General features: G+C 42.7%; 2 protein-coding genes across 5 annotated transcripts in view; one reads left to right on the top strand and one right to left on the bottom strand.

Annotated features, from left to right (window-relative positions):
- Nucleotides 1-3,630, bottom strand: part of pltp (phospholipid transfer protein) — a 45,845-nt gene extending 42,215 nt beyond the window's left edge. The window contains exons 1-2 of one of the 2 annotated variants that reach the window (XM_030728547.1): nucleotides 3,556-3,630; nucleotides 2,323-2,372 (exon numbers count right to left, since the gene is read on the bottom strand). The gene's annotated coding sequence lies outside the window, so the exon portion shown is untranslated. The remainder of the gene's footprint in view (nucleotides 1-2,322; nucleotides 2,373-3,555) is intronic. The other variant, XM_030728548.1, reaches the window with a different exon arrangement.
- Nucleotides 3,631-5,459: 1,829 nt separating this feature from the next.
- Nucleotides 5,460-20,613, top strand: ddx27 (DEAD (Asp-Glu-Ala-Asp) box polypeptide 27). 3 transcript variants are annotated; one of them, XM_030729941.1, is made up of 21 exons: nucleotides 5,460-5,692; nucleotides 6,954-7,100; nucleotides 7,184-7,243; nucleotides 8,788-8,953; nucleotides 10,084-10,136; nucleotides 10,210-10,296; nucleotides 10,504-10,609; nucleotides 10,691-10,864; nucleotides 10,983-11,133; nucleotides 11,225-11,324; nucleotides 11,411-11,552; nucleotides 11,630-11,783; nucleotides 11,958-12,039; nucleotides 13,921-14,098; nucleotides 14,182-14,288; nucleotides 14,524-14,620; nucleotides 18,895-18,986; nucleotides 19,060-19,180; nucleotides 19,311-19,404; nucleotides 19,479-19,538; nucleotides 20,486-20,613. In XM_030729941.1, the coding sequence occupies exons 1-21, from the start codon at nucleotides 5,609-5,611 to the stop codon at nucleotides 20,499-20,501; spliced, it is 2,271 nt and encodes a 756-aa protein (XP_030585801.1). In that variant the 5' UTR covers nucleotides 5,460-5,608; the 3' UTR covers nucleotides 20,502-20,613. The 3 variants fall into 3 exon arrangements, with proteins under 3 accessions (XP_030585801.1, XP_030585800.1, XP_030585803.1); XM_030729940.1 differs by having other exon boundaries at nucleotides 19,308-19,404; XM_030729943.1 differs by lacking the exons at nucleotides 18,895-18,986; nucleotides 19,060-19,180; nucleotides 19,311-19,404; nucleotides 19,479-19,538; nucleotides 20,486-20,613 and adding an exon at nucleotides 14,698-15,518.
- The last annotated feature ends 978 nt before the right edge of the window (nucleotides 20,614-21,591 follow it).

Here is a 21,591-nt window from a genome sequence, read left to right as displayed (position 1 = left end):
GAACTGAAGCTGAAAATCTGCAGTTCAGTCACATCTGAATTGTGTGATTTAAAATCTCTGTGGAGGTGTACACAGGCTAAACTAAAATTCCAAAATTTTGTCCAAAAACTTGGACCTAACTGTATCCCACAATGGGAAAACATATTATAGCAGTACATTTAAAATAAAATTAAGAATCAGCTATTGAAAAGTGCTTATAAGGTTCTGGGTCAGACTGTTACAGCTTGCCTGTATGGCAGGCAAAATAGGATCCAAACCCAGGACTCAGAGAACAGAGTAAACTTAAGGCTTTATTGTTTCAACTCACTGGACAAGAAAATACAAAACGTAATCAAGGCTCAGCTTAAACTAGGAGACAACAGGGGAGACACAGGGCAAGGAAGCACACAGTGTGAGGGAGGAAAGGGCAGAGACAGATAATAAATACATGAGGTAATGAGGAGAGAGTGGAGATAGCTGGGGAGAACAGGTGAACAGAATCTAACTAATGAGACAAGGGAAGCAAAACTGAAAACAATGCACATCATACAAGAGGCTGGCAAAGTAAAACATGAAGTAAGTAAACATGGAAACAGAAACGCAGACACACTGAGGAAGAAACCCAAAGGGAGGAACTAAACTAGAGCACTAGAATCTGAGAACATGATGAAATGTGCGTAAACAGAAAATATACAAGAAACTGCACAAGCACCAGAAAAACTAGAATAAAATAATAACAAAATGAACAAAACCTAAAAAACAAAAGTCCACAAAACTCCAAATACTGGGTCACTGACAGACGCAGACTGTTTGGTGATAGTTTGAGTTTATTCACCAGTTGTTTCCTGGGTTAAATGTGATCCATCAGTCACATCCTTTAAAAACATGAATCTTTACATCTAAATCATCTGAAAAGTCTTTTTAAGCTGTCTTACAGACTCAAATTGATGTTTCATAATCCATCTTTAGGATGTTTCTTCACAGCTGAACCACATCAGCAACATCCACCCTCACATTATGAATCAGTCCAAGTAAGACCAGCCGACTCTCTGAGCTCCAAACTTCTCAGAAGAATCAATCACAGCTTTTCCTTTGCCATCTAACATCCAGGTCAGACAAGTAACCGATTGCTCAAAGATAACTCTGAGAGTTTCTGTCATATATTTTGCAAACATTGTGACCCATTTAAAACCTAAAGCAGGAAGCTTCAGCAGGGGTCAGAGGTCAAAATGGACTGTGGGCTGAACACAATTGTCGCCCTGTGATCTCCATGCAAACACAGTTGAACTTGAACATCAGTAACCTCTGTTACAACAACAACCCTCCCCCTGCTCTCTTTCTCTGTTTTTCTGTCAGACAGGAAGTTCAAACTATTTACTTTCTGATTAGAAATGCTCACTCTGTGGTACCTTATTTACTTTACTTTAGTTTTAAACTGTGTTCAGCCTGCAGCCAAACCAGATTTCTTGGTTTCCTTGTAAACTGAGATTTTCTCTCTAATCCAATTAAAATATCCTCCTATAAAAACAAACTCACGGCTCCACAGCTGTTATAAATAACCGGGTTGAAATCCAAATCACTGAATGATCCTGCGTTCTCTGAAGAACTTCTGTGAGCTCTTGTTGTCAGATGATGGTTAGTCTAATGTTGGTCTGTGTTCACAGCTTCCTCGTAATAAGAGTTGCTCAAAATTACAAAAATTCTTAGAATTAGAAAGTTTTTTGATGGGATTAATTTCCACTTAAAGTCTGAACTAAATCCTCTGAATGGGGAAGGAGGCCCTGTGGTAGACCCTGGACACCCTGGACAGATAATATCTCTTGGCTGGCCTGGGAACGTCTTGGGGTCCCTCCGGATGAGCTGGAGGAGGTGGCTGGGGAGAGGGAAGCCTGGGGTTCTCTGTTTAGGCTCCTGCCCCCGTGACCCGGCCCGGATAAGCGGAAGAGAATGGATGGATGGATGGATTAAAGTCTGAACTAAATCCTGTCAGAGATGTTCACCAAGCATCTTGGGCTTGAAAAAAGCTGCTAAAGTAGAAAACTGTAGGAGCAAAAAGGGGGAATTCAAGAGGATGAAGAGTTTCTTCAGCAGAGATTGTGGGGAAAAAAAATGTGTGGAGTTGCAGGAAAACCAGGACGACCTCCATGTGAGAAAAAAATTACAAATATAGTTCATAAAATCTGATCATTTTGTCTTTTCAGGCTTTAGAGGATCCAAGCATCTCTAAAGTTGAACATGCAGAGCTAATAAAAATATTTGAATACACAAATGGTCTTATTCATATTTAAAGTGGATGGATTCATGACATCAGCTCAGTGAGTAACACACAAGAAAGCATTTCACCTTGAAAGTTGTTGGTAGCTGCTGGTTCTCTCTGCTTCAGTCTGTACAGGCTGGTGGAAGTAAGTGGAGATTATTACCTGACTTTATGAACCTTTGAAGTACTGAAACATGTGATTGTGTGCTTATAGTCAACTCATCTATGTAAAATTCCAAGAAGTGTCCAAGAAAAACACACATGTGGTGAAAGGAATGTATTTTCAAACAGTAAAACATCCACATCATCATTTTATAGAACATTAGACCAACATTAGACCATTTCCACATGCTTCTTAACCTCACTGAGGATGGGCGTCATGTATAAAGTGTGTGGAAATTACCAAAAATAGTCACTTGCCCTATAAATGGTTAAACCTGCATCCTCTTTAATGGCCACCAGATGGCTTCCAAAAAAACCTCTAAAAAGCTGAACGTATTGACACACACCAAGTCTGTAATCTGTGTTTAATTACAACTCAGTGCCGACAGCCAATCAGCATCCAGCTACTGCTGCACCCACATCTGAACATCTGGCACTAACTGCTAAGGGCAAACCTTTCATTCAAGTCCTGCAGATGCAGTCTTCTCCTCATTCATTCAGCTACTGAAGACTTCACACCAGAAAGACTCTGACCTCTGACCTCTCAGTGTCAGAGGGTCCTTTAGTGTTTAAACAAAGCAGCAGATTTTCTCCCACAGAGAGTGAAGGAGTTAACTCAGTGACTTCATAAAATTTAATTTAGCCTAATAAATCCAGCAGTCTGACTCTCAGCTTTAACCCTTTCCTTTCCTGCACTGTCTCAGCGACACTGATAATGGTCTGAGCTTTCTCCTGCTATAACAGTCAGAAACACATGAACCAGCAGCTTGTTGGTTTTTAAACATTTTCCTCAGCAAGCTGAAAACATGCAGGATGAGGATTACATCACAAGAGAAACAGGAGGTCTGAGGTCACAGAACAGGTACAGTTAAACCTTCATGCTCCTAGCTACAACTTCAAACCAGCAATGACAATAAAAACGACTCAGACTGGACTCACCTGTTCATAATGACATGCTCTTTATCTCTGTGATTACCTGTTTACCTGTCTGTTTACCTGTGTACCTGTCTCTCTGGTGTCAGCTGACCTGTACTCTGTCTGTTTCAATTCTGAGTTGAGCCTTTGTGTTTCCCTCTCTTGCGTCAGCTGATTATTCCACCCTCTCTGGTTTCTGTCTGTCTGAACTCTGCTCTGAATGTCTGAGTGATGAAACTCACAGATCAGCAGCTGGAGATGAAGAGGAGGAGGAGTTCAGGCGGTCGTATCTGGTTTTCTGTCCCTGTTCACTCTGAGCGGCTCTCTCTCTGTGGGGACTTTTATCCCAAGGGAGTCATTGACTCCTCCTCCTCTTCCTCCTCCTCCTCTGTGGGGCACATGGTGTTTCTCTTCATGCTTTAGTTGGAAATTTTCTCTTTTTCTTCTAAAGGCAATTTGAGTGAGCTGAGTTGTTTTTATTGTCTGATGCTTCTTTCAGCCCAACAACAAAACACAAAAACATCATCATCAAATCATCAGTTCAATCAGATGGAAACTGACTTTAAGGACTTAATATGTGACACATGGTAAAAACATTGAAAATCCCTTCAGAAAATAATCAGAAAAACATAAGGATTTATAAATGTTCCTTTTTCACAATATTTTAAATGAATTTTGTTGCTCAAAGCTACTTTAGCAGAGTCCAAGAATAAAAACATAAAGCTGGAAATAAGTTTTTTAAGTGTTGCTGTAAACATGTGAAAAAGCTTCTCCTTTATTTGGACAGTCACTCAGCTCTCTCCTGGAAAACAAGAAAGGCTCCAGATTCATATTTGCTGACTGACTGGTTTGGACACATGCAGAGGAGGGAGGGTGGAGATACTGGAGAAAGGGTGATGAAGACAGAGCTGCCAAGCGGGAGAAAGAGGAAGACCTCAGAGGAGGTTCATAGATATAGTGAAGGAGGACATGCAGAGGGTTGGTGTGACAGAGGAAGATGCTGGCATAGATGGGGGCAGTTGACCTGATGTGGCGCCCCCTAAAGAGAGCAGCTGGAAGAAGAATGAATTTTATTCTGTAAAGTCAATTTTTCATACAGATGGTTTCTTCCTGCAGTGTGGCTGGATCAGTCCATCAGACCATCACAGTCTCTATGTGCTTTGTGGCAATTTGCAGATCTCAGCTGGAGGAAGGAATCAGAATCAGAATCAGAATCAGAAGGTTTTTATTGCCATATGGGTGAAAAGGTTCACAGCATCAGGAAATTGCTGCGGTACTTCGTGGTTACAGAAAAAACAAATAAGTATAAAAACTATAAGACAATATACAAGTATACAAATTGCAAATATACAGAGATATTAGTACTATAACTACAACACAATATTACAAAATTACAAAATATACAGTGCAGAGTAATATGTGCAATCAGACAGGTGCATAAACATAGGGTCAACCTAATTATTGCTTCACGAATAAGTAAGAACATGTTGTTGAAATGTGTTCAGTTCACCCTGAACTGTTCTCCCAAAGAAGAAGAAAGTGTGAAAGTCCTGTGAGGAAACACCAGCATCTATGCATGAAGGATCAAACTCAGAGCTGATGCTCTTCACCCACCAACACAGCAAGTACTAAAGTTTCAGATAATAAATTATTAGGTTTTCATTTTGTACTTTTAGCACTTTGGTGTAAAGATCTGATATTTTTGATGGTTTCTATACAGAAATAATGAAAACCTGTGAGGCTGCATATATTACATGATCCCTGGGTTTCTCTTTAATCAGGCAAAAACAAATTTTATTCTTTGGCTTTTAGGTCCTTTAATCCTTTAGAGTGCTCTCTTTAATCCGGGATTTTCTCTGTGGGTTTAGTGTTTGTATTTCAGAGTCTGGTCACGCCTGACACTTGTCACCACCCACACCACCCACTCCACCTTGCCTGTACTATCTTCCTCATAGACCAAGAATCACAAGAATAATAAATACTTTATCCAATTCGTGGGAAATTCTGTGACTTCTAAACTCGTATCAGTGATGGTCGATAACTTTTGTCCAGCAGAGGAACTTCGTTCTCTGGTCGTAGTTCTACGATTGACCTGAGGGGGCGCAGCAGTGCACCTCTACCGGAAAATCTAACTGAGGAAGAAAAAATAAACCGGAAACAGACGGTTGGAGTTTCCGTTTTCCGTCAAGATATACACACGTGTGTGTCTGCGTGGAGAACGTGCACATAATCAGTTTGGACCCGGTCTTCTGACCCGGTTCCGAGTGTTTGTACAGACTCGGAAGTCGGTCCAGCATGTGGGAGCAGCTCGGCCTGATCGGCACTCTCCGGGACGAGGATCCGAGTCCGGCCGAATCCGAGACCGAGTCCGACCCAGAGGTGAGTTCGCGGCGATAATTTCCGGTGTTTGTGTGTTTTATCTTTGCCTGTACGGGTAATCTTGTATGGGTAACCCCTCTGATCCTTTTATTGCTTATATCGAGGCTGTGATAGCTTATTTAAAATATCTGCGTCCACCTGGCTGAGTGGGATTTACCTGGCTGATGAAGTTTGCTGTTAATATTTTTGTGCTGGTCGCCCTGTCGTGAACTTTGTTTCTGTGACTGTGTACTGCTGTGAACAAGGCGTGATGTGAAGCTGACGCTGAGCCGAAAAGCTGAGTGGCAGTGGCGTAGTGGGTAGGTGTTCGCCTTGCAGCCGGGGGGTTACTGATTCGAGCCCCTGTCTCTGCGCTGCGTTGTGTCCTTGGGCAAGACGCTTAAACCACATTGCCTAACGGTAGCGCCCGTCTCTGGCTGCATGACCGCAGATGCTCGTCTCTGGATGAGTGATCTGGAACGATCATTTCGTTGTGTGCCGTGTGCGCACAATGACAATGAGTTGAATCTAACATGTAAAACGCAGGAAATCAGCTGATTTTGGTCACTGGCTGATCGGTCAGTGCACAGTGCTAAAGGGCACTGAAAGAAAAAGAAAAACACTAAAAAGAGGAGCCTATAGAGAATTTATAGAGCCCATCTTGGAAAGTAAATATGTTTGGCACAGCAGTGCATTCAGATCATCATTCTGACTTCAATAGTTGAAGCCAGGCTTTAAGAAAAAAGGACAACCAACAGGTTTAAAGTCTGTTTTAGGGTCAGACATCAAAGATCAAAAAAATGTTTATAAAAATTAGAACTAAAGATTCAAAATTTCTTATTGACGCTCATCAGATAAACACAAAGACTTCAGACACTCTGAAAAACCTTCAACCCTTCTCACTGTCCGAGCTCAGAGGGGCTTCAGGAAACACCACTCTATCTTCCACACACCCGATTGGTCAGCAGGAGGTTATCTAGAACAGGTTAGATCTGCATCATGCAGAGATCTAGCCAGGGTATGACCGTCCCCCTGGGTATCGGTCCACTGCTGGCTAGCGCTAATAGCTCATTGCAATAAATTCAAAGCCACTGGCTAGAATCCTGCCGTGGTGATTACAGCGTTAGATCTGAAATTCCCTGCTTCCCATCAGCAAGCAGTTTCTATGGAAACAGCAGCATCTGGCTCATTTTACTAAAGGGTTGGTGTGAGGAGGTTACTCGTCTGTCCGCTAAGTCTCACCTGTCTCGAGTGTTTCACCTGTTCTGTGTCTGTGTTCCAGGAGGAGCTGATTGTGCTGAAGAAGAAGAAGAAGAAGAGTCGTGGGTCGAGAGACTTTAACTGTGACTTTGAGTTTGGAGAGAGAGACGGACCAAGCCATGATGACGACTGGGCGATGGCCGATGTCATGAAGCAGCTCAAGAATAAGGTAGAACCTGCCACAGATTCCCTGAACCCTGTCCTGCAGGACAGCTTAATGCAACAATAATTTTCTGTGTTCTGTGTCTGCAGAGATCTGTGACGACTCTCGACCAGAAAATAGAGAAAATTCGCAGGAACAGGAAAGCTGAGGTGAGTCTGAAACTAACATGGGATGTTTTAGCATGCCTGATGTCTGAGCATGTTCTTCTTCGAACATGAAAGCCTGTTTCCTGTGGAATATCACAACATGCAGTCACATGATGGAACTACTCACAGTGCTTTGCAGCAGTAGCACCTGGACAGGTACACTGGAAATGATGATCAGGGCTGGTTAGAAAAAACAAACAAAAGAAGGCCCCATAGATAGATAGATAGATAGATAGATACTTTATTGATCACGCAAGGAAAATTATTATGTTACAGCAGCAAGAAAATAGTACAAACTACAATAAATAACAAGTAAGAGTAGAAGTGCCACAGGCATAGAGTGCAAAACTACACATATATAACAGTGATAAAAACAAAATAAATAAAATATATAAATGTAGGTAAAGAAGAGTCATAGTAAGACTGACATTGTGCATTAATAAATAATATGTACACTAGGAATCTGAAAGGCAGCTGCAAGAAGATATAATAAAGAAATTTGTGTGTGAGATCTTATGTTCTGACAGGTATGTTCACCTGTCACATAAAGAAAGAGTTATTATACAGGTTTATAGAGAACAGTAGGAATGATTTCCTGAAATGTTCTTCATGGTTGAATCAGTCTGAGGGGGAAATAGCTCTGCTGCCTCAGCAGTGTGGAGTGGAGCATGTGAGATGGTTGTCCACGATGGAAAACAGTTTGTTCAGTGACCTCCTGTCCCTCGCTGACTCAAATGTCTCTAAATTTTGACCTGTGATGGTTCCAGCTCTGTGAATCAATTTGTTGATCCTGCTGGCATCCCTGGCACTGATGCTGCCCCCCCAGCAGACAACAGCAGAGTAGATGGCACTTACTGCCACAGACTGGTAGAAGATTGCCAATATCATGCAGCACACATTAAAGGATCTGAGCTTCCTTAGAAAGTAGAGTCTGCTCATCCCCTTCCTATACACAGCATCACTGTTGGTCCTCCAGTCCAGTCGGTCATTCAGGTACCTGTAGCTGTCCACTGTTTCCACCCTGTGATGTTAATAGGCTTAGTCAGTTTTTTTCCTCTGGAAGTCCACCACCATCTCTTTTGTCTTGCTGACATTCAGAAGGAGGTGATTTTTGCTGGACCACTCCACAATGCTCCTCACCAGCTCCCTGTACTCTGACTCCTGCCCACACTTAATACACCCAACCACTACAGCGTCATCAGAGAACTTCTGCAGGTGACATGTTTCACTGTTGTACAAGGTAAACAGTGATGGAGATAGAACTGTCCCCTGTGGTGCCCCAGTATTGCTAACCACCAGATCAGATAGGGTTCCCCCAGCCGTACAAACTGAGGCCCCTCTGACAGGTAGTCAACAATCCAGCAGACAGCAGAAATGGTGACACCATTCTGAGCAGCTTCTCACTCAGTAGAGGTGGTTGGATGATATTAAAAGCACTAGAAAATTAAAAAAATACATTACACAGGCTAAAATTAATTAACCAGTCTTCTTCCTGTGTGTTAGGTTCTACTTCCTGTGTGTAAGATGTAATTTTCTTTGACCTTCAGGAGAAATCCTCTCAGAGCGACACTGCTGAAGGTCCATCAGAGAAGAATGAGGAGGAGGAGGATGTGAAACCTCCAGCTGGAGAGGCTGGTGTGGGTGATGAAGACCACGACGAGGAGGATGACGAGGAGTTTGGCTCAAGTGATGAGGAGATTTTGACCAAGTCCGGTGAGAAGCTTTTATGTTGAGATCTGGCAGTACGTATGTGAATTGTGTAAAATTTTATGAACTGACTGTAAATAAAGTTTAAAGAAATTTATGTGAATAACCTATCAATAGAGTTTGATTCAAAGATGGAGTGCTTAACACATTTATTAGAGCACCTGTCACACAAACCAGAAAATGCAAATATTCTAATTTGTTTTATTCTGTAAGAACCAGCCTCCGCGATCAAATGCAAATTTCTTCCAAATTTTCTTATCTTCTTGTTAAAGTTTTATAGGGAAAGGCACTAAACTGTGGCAGCCGCTACATTTTCATCATGTTAGATGTTAGATTCAACTCATTGTCATTGTGCGCACAAGGCACACAACGAAATGGTCGTTCCAGGTCACTCATCCAGAGACCGGCGCTACGTTAGGCAATGTGGTTTAAGTGTCTTGCCCAAGGACACAACGCAGCGCAGGGACAGGGGCTCGAATCAGTAACCCCCCGGCTGCAAGGCGAGCGCCTACCCACTGCGCCACTGTTTGACGATAATAAAAGCTTTCTTTTCTACTCTACTCTACTCTACTCTTTCTATTCAAAGCAAACATAGCCCCACTGTGAGAACACTTCATGTCTCAAAGACTGTCCAGCATCACAAAGCTCTTTAATGCGGACTCTTTCCTTCTCAGAGAGCTTTCCAAGTTTTAACTTTTTGAAGAAGAGTGACAACTTAAGGCTTTTATACCCAAATTATACCCAAACACTGGATTTCTCTGAGAATTCAGAAATTAGTCAAGCAAGACCTTCAACTACTAAAACTAATCTTTCTGTCAGGAAATGCAAGTAAATAAGTGTAATTTGGCATCTTAATCAAAAAATAATAATGTTTACTACTTTTTCTTTTGGAAACCAATAAATTTGAAAATTCAGGATAACAAAATTAATTATATTTTAACATTTAAAAATACAATTTTTAATCAAAGAGCCTGGGCATACTGGTGCATTACCCATTACAGCAACATAAAAAAAAAATATTTTAGTACACTGTGGCACAAACCTGACACTGGGTGGTGGTCTAATACATTTGTTAAGCACTGTACCTGCAGGAACAGGTCAAATGGAGTCTTATTTGACTTCCTGTTTCCTGTCAGACACGCTCAGAGAGAAAGAACGATGGGGGAAGAAGAGGAAAGCAGGAGAGGAGGTGAGAAAGATGAGAGGTGAGGTCACATGGCCATGTGGTGGGTTAACGTGGTAACAGCTGTCTTTGCGTCTAGGCAACAGAGTCCTTCTACGAAGATGCATCACAGTATGATGATCAACTGACCTTTGATGACATGAACCTGTCCAGACCCATCCTGAAGGTAAGACCAGCAGGTCTGCTCAGAGCTGAAGAACCAGACTCAGGCCTCTAGAATAGACCTGAAGAATCAGGCTCAGGCCTCCAAACTAGGCCTGATGAACCGGACTCAGGCATTCCACACAGATCTAATGACCTGTTGCCATCCCATGTAACTTGTTGCTGCTGTTCTGTTGCTGCTACTGTTGTCTGAATAAACTTGTTCCTGCAGGCCATTACCAATCTGGGCTTTAAGCAGCCAACCCCGATCCAGAAGGCCTGTGTCCCTGTTGGTCTGCTGGGCAGAGACCTGTGCGCCTGTGCTGCCACTGGGACAGGTAACACTGGGACCCATTTATCATACTGTGTCCAGTTAATCTCAGTTTAATTAGTCAGATGAATTCCTCTTTTCTCTGCAGGAAAGACTGCGGCCTTCATGTTGCCTGTGTTGGAGCGTTTGGTTTATAAGCCCAGGACATCCCAGGTGACCCGGGTCTTGGTTCTGGTTCCTACCAGAGAGCTAGGGATCCAGGTTCACTCTGTGGCCCGTCAGCTTGCCCAGTTCACATCTATCACCATCTGTCTTGCTGTTGGTATGACTGGTTCAACTCTTTGTTAACTACTTATTCTATCTGTAGCATCCTCGGCCTGATTGGACTTGAGTCAGCTTTGGGCTTTGTGTGGTCCTCACCTGTGTTGGTCTGTCTTCAGGTGGGTTGGACTTGAAGTCTCAGGAAGCGGCATTGAGGGCTGGTCCAGACATCCTGATAGCTACACCTGGTCGGCTGATTGACCACCTTCACAACACACCGAGCTTTGAGCTGACGCACATCGAGGTCCTGATTCTGGATGAGGCTGATAGGTAAAAACTGATACCTGGTATGGGGAGGCATCACAGAAAAAACAGAATCCACTGAAACACTGACCTGCGCGGTTCTGTGTGGTTCCCTCAGGATGCTGGATGAGTACTTCGAGGAGCAGATGAAGGAGATCATCAGGTTGTGTTCTTACAACAGACAGACCATGCTGTTTTCTGCCACCATGACAGATGAGGTATGCGTGCTTAATCACGTCATGTGACTTGTGTGTCGCTGTGTCATGTGACCTTTGTGTCAGTGTCATGTGACCTGTGTCTCCAGGTGAAAGACCTGGCAGCGGTGTCGTTGAAGCAGCCAGTCAGGATTTTTGTTAACAGCAACACTGACGTGGCTCCATTCCTGCGGCAGGAATTCGTCCGAATTCGACCGCACAGAGAGGGAGATCGCGAAGCCGTGGTGACTGGTAGGTATTTAAGATACTACAGAACTATAGCAGTACTAGCAACAGTACTACAGTTCTACCTCTGTTTGTGTTCTCAGCTCTGCTGACTCGGACATTCCAGGATCACGTGATGTTGTTCACTCAGACAAGGAAACAGGCACACAGACTGCACATCCTGTTGGGACTCATGGGATTGAAGGTCGGAGAACTGCATGGAGAACTGAGCCAGAACCAGCGACTGGAGAACCTCAGGTAAACACAGAACCAAGACTGTAGAAACTCAGATACACATAGAACTGGAGACTAGTGAACCTCGGGTAGACAAACAGCTAGAGATTGAAGAACCTCAGGTATGCAATAAGTAACTGCGTTTTTTTTTTTGTTTTTTTTTGTTTTTTGTTTTCCTTGGTTCTTCTTGTTCACCAGGCGCTTCAAAGATGAACAGATTGATATCTTGGTGGCAACAGATGTGGCAGCCAGAGGTTTGGACATCGATGGAGTCAAAACAGTGAGTGTTCTGCAGGAAAAAAATGTAAAGTTACCATAGTGGTATTGTGTATTGGTCCTACAATCATTGAAAATGTGAATAGAAACAGAATCTTTTGCTTTTAAAGAACATATCACATTAATTTGGGTTCTTAGTACACTCCTCTGGTCTGTAATGGTGGAGAGAGTGAAGATGAAGCTTTTGGTTTACCATTTAATCTATGTTCCTACCGTCACCTCTCAAGAATACAAGCAGCAGTTTCCTCTGGCCTCAGTCTGAGAGGTTGTTAACATCCGATGTCCCCCGGACCATTTTTTCTGCTAAATAACAAGCTGTGTTGAGCTTAAAATCAGTGTTTTCTGTGTCACCAAAGTGTCTCTCTTTGAACCTGGCTAAATCACCATGGTAACTGATGCTGAACACCCAGTGGTGGAAAGTAGATTTTTCAGGTATCTGTACTTTACTTGAGTATTTATTTTTCTGTCTTCTTTTTACTTTTACTCACTACAGTTTTACACAAGTATCTGTACTTTCTACTTCTTACATTTTCAAAACAAGCTCGTTACTTTAGGTTTAATGCGTCTGAGAAACGTTTGCATTTCCGGTCAGTGCTGGAGCCGGCCTTTGATTGTAAGCGTTTTTTTTCTTGGAAGTCGCAACAACAGGGCGGGAGGGAGGGACCAGACACCCCACACGGTAGAGGGAGGGGCTCCTGCAATGCTCGCTCGGAGACCGGAAAGAGCCAGAGGAAGTTGCGCTTTACGTAGAGGCTGCACGCCGGAACAGTGAGGAAAATAAATGACAGAAAACGTAAAGGACAAAGAAAGTGTGAGCAGTTTGTCACACAGTGTGTCTGCAGCTAAAAGAACAGCTGCTGTATTTTAAGGGAGAGCAAAGAATGAGATAACTTCACTCAGATGGAGAAAGATGTAAGAAAGAGGTAGAAACGTCCTCCAAGGAACTACTTTTACTTTCTTACTTTGAGAAGATTTCAGAGTCTGTACTTTTTTACTTTTACTTGAGTACAGAAGTTGAACCAGTACTTCAACTTTTACCAGAGTAGTTTTAAACACAAGTACTTGTACTTCTACTTAAGTACAGAATGGCAGTACTTTGGACACCACTGTGAACACCTCACCTGGTCAGGAGCAGTTTCAGTTTAAAATCAGCTAGGGATGCCATATTTTCACTTTTTATTTTATTTCCAGCATGTTTTCCCTGTGGCATATGTTTCCCCCAGCAGAGAATCTGTTTATATGTGTAACTTGTTAGCCCAGCTGTGAAGTTATAGCAGCTCAAACTGTGTGTGTCTCATTGTCACTGAATGTGTAGAGATTCATTTGGTGATGCAGAAAATGTTTCAGTGTTGTGCTTGATTCTAACCTGCTGCTGGAAACACAGACACACACAAAGAACACCTGTTCAGTCAGTCACATTAATCTTGATCTCTGATTTCCACATCTCCTTCATCAGGCTGTGGGACAGGAAGCTTTAATGTGTTTAAAGTCTCAGAGTGAGCTTAGAAATAAGCAGCAGCACTGAGAGCTTCTCAGAGCCTGAAGCAGAGTCCAGCTTAACAGAAAAATTTGACAACCACCATTGTGGTACTTGTTATCTCTGACTGGGGTTTTAGGATTTGTTGAGCCAACTAATGCAGAGAAAGTCTGGATATGTTGAATTTCAACATGTTGTTGAAAAGAGGGAGAACGCCATAATTTTCCCTCCGAGTTGTGACATTGAACTCTCCTCACCTGTTTGTTGAAGTTTAAAACTTTAAATGAAGTAAAAATCTTTTAACATTTTAAACAAAATCCAAACTTTCTGGAAGTAAACAGGGGAAAAACTGCTGTATAAAGTGTGTTTGGCTCCCTCACTTGTTTCTTTCACCTTTCTGTCCCTCAGGTGATAAACTTCACCATGCCTGCCACAGTGAAGCATTATGTGCACCGCGTGGGTCGGACAGCGAGAGCCGGTCGATCGGGGCGTTCGGTGTCTCTGGTTGGAGAATCCGAGAGGAAGATGCTGAAGGAGGTCGTAAAGTCAGCCAAGAGCAGCGTGAAGGCTCGCGTTCTGCCGCCAGGTAAAAACACCTGAACTCTCAGCAGGAAGTGAGGAGTTTCCTACAGGTGAGCTGCAACTGAAGTGTGTGTGTGTGTCATGCAGAGGTCATCCTGAAGTTCAGAGATCTGATCTCCAAACTGGAGAAAGATGTGGAAGCTGTGATGAAGCTGGAGAGAGAGGAACGAGAGCTGGCTGCATCTGAGGCCAAGGTACACCTGGAATACCTGCACACCTGTCACTACAACACCTGGATACCTGCACACTAAACACATGCTTTTAAATCAAAGCAGAAAGATAAGAAACACAACTCTGAAAGGTTAAACATGATTTATATTTTACACTCTGTGTGTGTGTGTGTGTGTGTGTGTGTGTGTGTGTGTGTGTGTGTGTGTGTGTGTGTGTGTGTGTGTGTGTGTGTGTGTGTGTGTGTGTGTGTGTGTGTAGCTGACTGTGGCTCAGAAGCGTCTCGCTGGCTCCGCCTCTGCTGATCAGTCACAGCGAGTTTGGTTTCAGACACAACAGGAGAGGAAACAGAGCCGCAGTGAGTACTAATACACACTCTGTAGTATATTGTATTATTGTGAAGTACTGTGTAATTGCGGGTTGTCCTTTGTTTAGTGTCGAAGGCTCTGCAGGAGTCTGTATTGTACTACAGATTGCTGTGTAGTACTCTGTGGTACTGTGCAGTGATGATGACCATACCTCTGTGTCTTGCTGCCTGCCACTGCCTGCTGCCCTATTATATGTTATATTATAATATTGTATGAGTTGCCATAGTTTATGACCACCAAACTCTCCTGAAACTATGAGCGTCCCTCATGGACTCCTACACTCCAGCATAGTTCAGAAATCCTCTTTCCGCTCCCTACGTGTCAGTACACCTGGGAAGACCCTGGGCTAACCCTGCAGCTGTCATAGGAGAAAACGATCCAGAAAGCACAGGAAGCATTCAGGTGTCTGTCAGGCTGAGACATCACACGTTTTCAACTGACATCAACCTACCTGTTTCATCCGAGGGAGATGGAGCTGACCGGCCGCTCCCAGGTACGCTTTCCTCCGACCTATCCCTACAGGCTCAGCCACTGACTTCTGGATTCCTGCCGACGCTGTCCCTGCCAGGCTATCAGGGAAGCATGCTGTAGTAGTCCCCAGAAATCTTCACTCTGCCATGGGAATCCATTACAGTTAAGCTGGCAACACTAGATCCATATCCAATAAGACTTTCATCCTGATTTCCTGTTCAGCCACGAACTGCATTTCCTGCTCGTGACGGAGACCTGGCTAAACTCTGTGGACCTCTCTCCACTCATCGAACTCTGCCCAGCTGATTCTAACTTTTTTTTAGTACATCAAGGTTATCTGATAGAGGAGGTGGAAATTTTATTCCTAGGTCATTTTAATATCCATGTTTGTCATCCTGATAAACCTACAGTAAATGATTTTGTGCACCTTGATTCTTTTAACCTGCATCTGCAATCTGCACACAACTGCCACCACTCATTAACTAGCCTATACATAAGATCTCGTGTTGTCATCTGGTATTTCAATCTGGATATAACTGATGCTGTTTATCAGACCACTTCCCTGTCATTTTTGATGTGCAGTTACCTTTTTCCTTCACCAAACCACCTCTCCCTCTCAGACAATCACATTATATTCATTCCTCCACTGCCCATATTGCACCTGTTTTAGCTTCTCTCCATCGGTTGCCAGTGAGGTTTTGAATTGATTTCAAGATCCTCCCGTTTGTCTACAAAGCCCTTCATGGTCCAGCTCCTTCCTACATCTGCGACCTCTTGCACCTCCGATCGGCCTCCTAGTCCCTTTAGATCAGATCACGATGACTTTTGTCATCAAACACAAGTGCTTGACGAAATATATATATACACACACACACACACACACACACACACACACACACACACACACACACACACACACACACACACATAAAATAAGTGAATAACCGAAAAACAATAAAAATACAATAGAAAAGCAACTTTCACATAGCAAGTATATTTACATTCAACATATTCTCAGGGAGGGGACCTGTTAAATAACTATCTATTAATAAATAATGCAGTTGTATTGCACAAGGGTTTGAGGTATTGCAGATGGAGAATATTGCACTGATTACTGAGGGGAAAGGCATTTGTACAGTTCAGTTTTTGTTGCTCTGTGATTGTTTTATGGGATAAAGGAGCTGATGAGTTAATGTGGTGTGATAAGGAGTCTGATAGCCCATGGATAGAATTTTTTTTTCTCTGTTGGTTCTGCATTCAGTCAGCGGATTGGATGCTTCTGTCTCACACTCTAGATGTAAACTCAGAGGAGGCCGTGCATTCAATGTGTTAGACCCCAAATCTGCTCCCTCCATTAAGTCTTTCAAAATAAGACTTAAACTTATTTTTATTCATTGACACTTGAGTCTCATTTATCATGCTTCCTCTGACATGGTGCCAGTGCTGGTGCTTGTTCCCAGGAACTGGCGAACCCTTTAAGAACAAGGCTACGTTTCCACTGCTTTGCGAGCTGATCCCTTACATATGTGGGCGTGGGTGGTTCCTCGTTCGGAAACTGAAGCCACGGGGTAAAAACGTGGCAGAACACGCTCTCCCTTTGCAAATTTTATTTTTTTTTTGTGCTGAGAACATATTTTACCATCCAAACAAAACGACTTCAACATCTGTGTGTGGCGCAAGTGATAGTCACAGACAGCGAATACAAGCAAGATGACTGGTAAGCGCTTTGCTTCCTCTGTTCTGTTATGAACTGATACTAAGCAATGTCAAGATGGCAGAGCCACGCCCTTCTGCCACTTGCATCGCATGTTCCTTAGTTCCAGACCTGCTAGTTTATGGTGCCAGAACAGAACCGCTTTGTTGGCCGAGAATGGAGTGAGTTTGTGGTGGGAAAAGTGCTGAACGGTTCGAGAACTTGGCATCAGAACCGTGTCAGTGGAAAAGTCACTATTATAAGATAAGATAAAACTTTAATGATCCCAGAACGGGGAAATTTGCACATTACAGCAGTTCAGTACAGAGAAGAATGAAAGGATGAATAAAACAAATTAAATAAAATAATACAGAAAACACTATATACATGAAATATATATCATTTCAATTCAATTTTATTTATATAGCACCAAATCACAACAAACAGTCACCTCGAGGTGCTTTGTATTGTGGGTAAAGACCCTACAATAATACAGAGAAAACCCAACAGTCAAAACGACCCCTTATAACAGGAATCCTTAAATCCGGGCCTCAAGGTCCGGTGTCCTGCAGGTTTTAGATGTGTCCCTGATCCAACACACCTGAATCAAATGACTGAATTACCTCCTCAGTATGCAGTAAGGTTCTCCAGAGTCCTGCTAATGACTTCTATATTTGACTCAGGTGTGTTGAAGCAGTGACGCGTCTAAAACATGCAGGACACCGGACCTCGAGGCCTGGATTTGAGGATTCAATGCCCTATGAGCAAGCACTTGGCGACAGTGGGAAGGAAAAACATAAACCATGACATCACTACCAGCATAGATGCTTTTAGACCACAAGAACTTTTTCAAAGTCACCATGCCCTAGGAGGGGGGAACAGGGTATTGTTTTTGGTATGTTTGTATTTTTTTTTTTAACACTATAACAAAACTACCTGTCTGATTCATACTAAATTTGCACAAAAGATGGCCAGTGACCCCTAGATCACCTGATTAAATTTTTGCCATAATTGGATCAAGGTTGAACAAGTAAAACCAGAGTTATGATCAATAATTTATGCCATGCTTTTTTCTGTATACTGTCATCTTGTGATGTGCATTTGGTGCAGGAAAAAAACAGTAAAAACTGGATCTTTGCTAGCAGGAAGTGCTTGCAAGCAAACAAAAAACAGACAAACAAAAACAAATCAAGACATCCCCTTTCATAATGGTGCAAAAATGCACCACATCAACCAATTAAAAACACAGGAAAATTCTGACTGATGGAAGTGATTGGTGCACCACTTCCACCCAGCACATTAAAGAAAAAGTAAACGGCTCTAAGAACGGAATAAAACATGAAGAAATGAAGAAAATTCATTTCAATTCAATACTGTTTATACAGCGACAATAATACAATAATTATTATTACAATAATTACAGAGACAACCCAACAGTCAAAACAAACCCCTATGAGCAGCACTTGGTTACAGTGGGAAGGAAAACCCCCCGTTTAACAGGAAGAAACCTCCAGCAGAACCAGGCTCAGGGAGGGACAGTCATCTGCTGTGACTGGTTGGGGCTGAGGGGAGAGGAAAAAAAGACATGCTGTGGAAGAGAGTCAGAGATTAATAATAATTAATGAATAAATGCAGAGTGGAGTATAAACAAAGTAAATAAGGTGAATGAAAAGAAACAGTGCATTATGGGAACCCCCCAGCAGACTAGGCCTATAGCAACATAACTAAGGAGTGGTTCAGGGTCACCAATCAATACACATACATACACATACACATACATCAAAACACTATATACATTTGTAGCCAGTAAGGTACACAGCATACATGGTATGCAAAGACAAAATGGTAGGTTTTGTCTCCCTCCATATGCAGTTTGCCATGACTGCATATGTTTAGCACCTACTATCAACCTACAATCACCTATCAACTATTTGACTTATTTAGTCCATTATATTTATCCAGTTTGTCTTTTGTACAGCACATTGGTCAGTATGAGTTGTTTTGAGTTGAGTACTTTTTTCAGTGTCGAAGACTTTGCAGCAGTCAGTAGTACTGTGTAGTACTCTTTAATACTCTGTGTAACTGTAGTACTTTTCTCAGTGTCGAAGGCTCTGCAGGAGTTTGATCTCGCCATCAGAGGAAAGAAGAAGAGAGAGAAGTTCCTGAAAGATGGTAGAAAGAAGGAGCTGACGGTAAAAATCATTCATCAGTAATCATCTCTGATCAATTACCTGAGTGTCTGCTTACCTGTAACCTGTATGTCAGTCTGAGGAACGTGCTCAGTTTGAGATCCTGAAGGCTCAAATGTTCGCTGAGCGGGCAGCCAAAAGGGAGCGCCGACCGAAGAGGGCAAGGGCGATGCCTGAGGATGAGGCACCAGTGAAAGGTATCTGCCACACTCTAGCGTGTTTACCATAGCATGTAAACTAATGTAACATACTAACACTGACACACACTAGCGTAAACCTGCTGATGCACCAATGCGGTCGCTTTAACTGAACTTGTTTATGCAGCAGCCAATCCTAAAGTAGGAAAAGGAGGCAGGAAGTCTGTGTTTGACAAAGAGCTGACCAACACCAACAGTAAGGCCCTGAAGCAGTACAGAGCAGGGTAGGTACGGCTGTCTGTCTGTCTCACTATGTGTCCGTCTGTCCGTCTATCTCACCATCTTTGTCCCCTTACAGACCGTCTTTTGCAGACAGGAAGCGTCTGGGTCTGGACAGGAAGCGTCCCAGCAATTCCAGGTAAGTTGCACGTGATCTAAGTAAAGATTCACAATTAGACATTTTCCAAAGCATACGACAGGGGAGGGGGTAACACCCAGCGTACGTTTTTCAAACAGTTAGAAAATGTCAGTCAGTCTATGTAATTTGAGCGCTGCTGCCTGACCACCAATATCCGCAACATCCACTCATCAATCCAAAACTCGCTGTCAGCTGTCTCAGAAATCGTTTGAAGTCGCTAAAGAACTAATCGGGTGGTGGGGGATATTTGATACCAAGATCTACAGAATTTTTCAACACCAGGATGTGTTTTTACAGAACCCCACAAGGGACACAGGAGAAAAAAAGAGAGCGAGATGTACACACAGCTTGAGCTTTTATTTTATTAATATATATGATATAGATGAATAGGTATGTATCCTCCATCACTGTGGTTGTTTATGAGCTGAGTGGCTGAGAGGAGAAGGGGGCGGGGCAGCGCTGTGTGTGTTTGTGGCGATCAAGCGAAGCAGTGATGGCGTGAGAGCGAGACAGTCAGTCAGGTTCATTCCTTCATGCCTGTACAGTTTTGGCATGGTTACGGCCAACAGTAACCGCTGAATTATAAATTAAATCTCTCGACGATCCTTTCAACATCCTGACGGACGCTGCTGTATCAAGATTAACGCGGAAGCGCATGGCCTAAGATTAAAGAGTTTTGCGAGGTCTTGCAAAAGTACATATCTCCTTTTTTTTTCTTCTCCCATGTCCCTTGTGGGGTTCCGTGGTTTTAATACTTCCTATTACATACCAGGTGAAATTAAACATCATGAAAAAAGATCAACATTTTCTTTGTACACTTTTTTTTGGTGGGGTGGGGTGGGGGTGTTTGAAAAAGAGTACACTTTGGAAAATGCTGAAAATTGTGAATCACCCTAACACTGACCTGAATGAGGTAAATATGGCTGATGCCCTGCTTTGTCTGGCAGGTTCAGGAGGAAGTGATGGAGGAAGTATTGGAGAACACAGGAAGCAGCTTCACATCATCTCTGTTCAGTTTTCCTTCTTTTTATTCATTACAGCAGTTTTAAATAAAGTTTGTATGTATTCATCTGTTGATGGGTTTTTTGGGATCATTCAAACATGCACAGGTTTGAGTAAAAGAGTGTAATTAAAGGTCACATGACCAGCATTGAAAAGAAAAATAAAATGAACTCTGGATTTTACTGGAAGAATCGACAGATGTACAGACAGATCAGCTGATGTCAGCAGATCAACGTCAGTGGCCAATGTCAGTCTGTTGTACGTCAGGTTTTTGTTGGCTGAATGCTCAACAATAGTCTGAAGAGGTTATAGCTTTGCGGAGCTGTGGTTCAGGAGGTAGAGCAGGCCATCTGCCACCTGGAAGGCCGGCGGTTCTTGGGCCACATACCACAAACTGCTCCTGAAGCATCATCAGGTGAGTGACAGAAGAAAAGAAGCAGCTTTGAGTGCTCAGATTAGAAAATAAATCCTAGAACATTTCAAATGTCAGAGGAACAAAGGACGGCATTCCAGCAGGTCAGAGAGCATGAACAGTTATCGGCTAATTGTAAAAGTATATGATGGAGAAATGTTCACTTATGTCTGGAAATGTGCAGGAACTCAGTTTTATTGGTTTCAGACTAAAGACTGAAACGTACAGAAAAACCTAGAGATGTTCAGGTCACATTATTTCTGCTGTGGTTAAAGGCGTTTAATGAATACTGAAATATAAACGGGCAACATTCAGTGTGAAGAGAGCTGTATGACAATCTGCAGGAACATGAAGCTAAAAACTCAAGATTCTGAATTCAACAACTCAGTGACAGATTTGTTGCATCATAAGATTTTTTTTTTTGGACATTAGCCTCTACCACAGTGGACTATGAATCAAACAATATGTGACTGAAGTGCAGACTTGCAGCTTTAATTCAAAGAGTTTAACAGAGGTTTTGTATTACAGTCCACCATTTTCAGAAGCAATTGGACTATGATTCAATCAGTTTCATGTCCAGGTGAGCCCCATCACCTCATTATTTCATTACAAATTAAGCAGGTATAATACCTGGCGTTA

Source organism: Archocentrus centrarchus, chromosome 5 (assembly GCF_007364275.1).
Source record: "Archocentrus centrarchus isolate MPI-CPG fArcCen1 chromosome 5, fArcCen1, whole genome shotgun sequence".
Lineage (NCBI taxonomy): Eukaryota > Metazoa > Chordata > Actinopteri > Cichliformes > Cichlidae > Archocentrus > Archocentrus centrarchus.
Note: the sequence above shows the minus strand (reverse complement) of the source record. Positions and strands in the feature narration are given on the sequence as shown.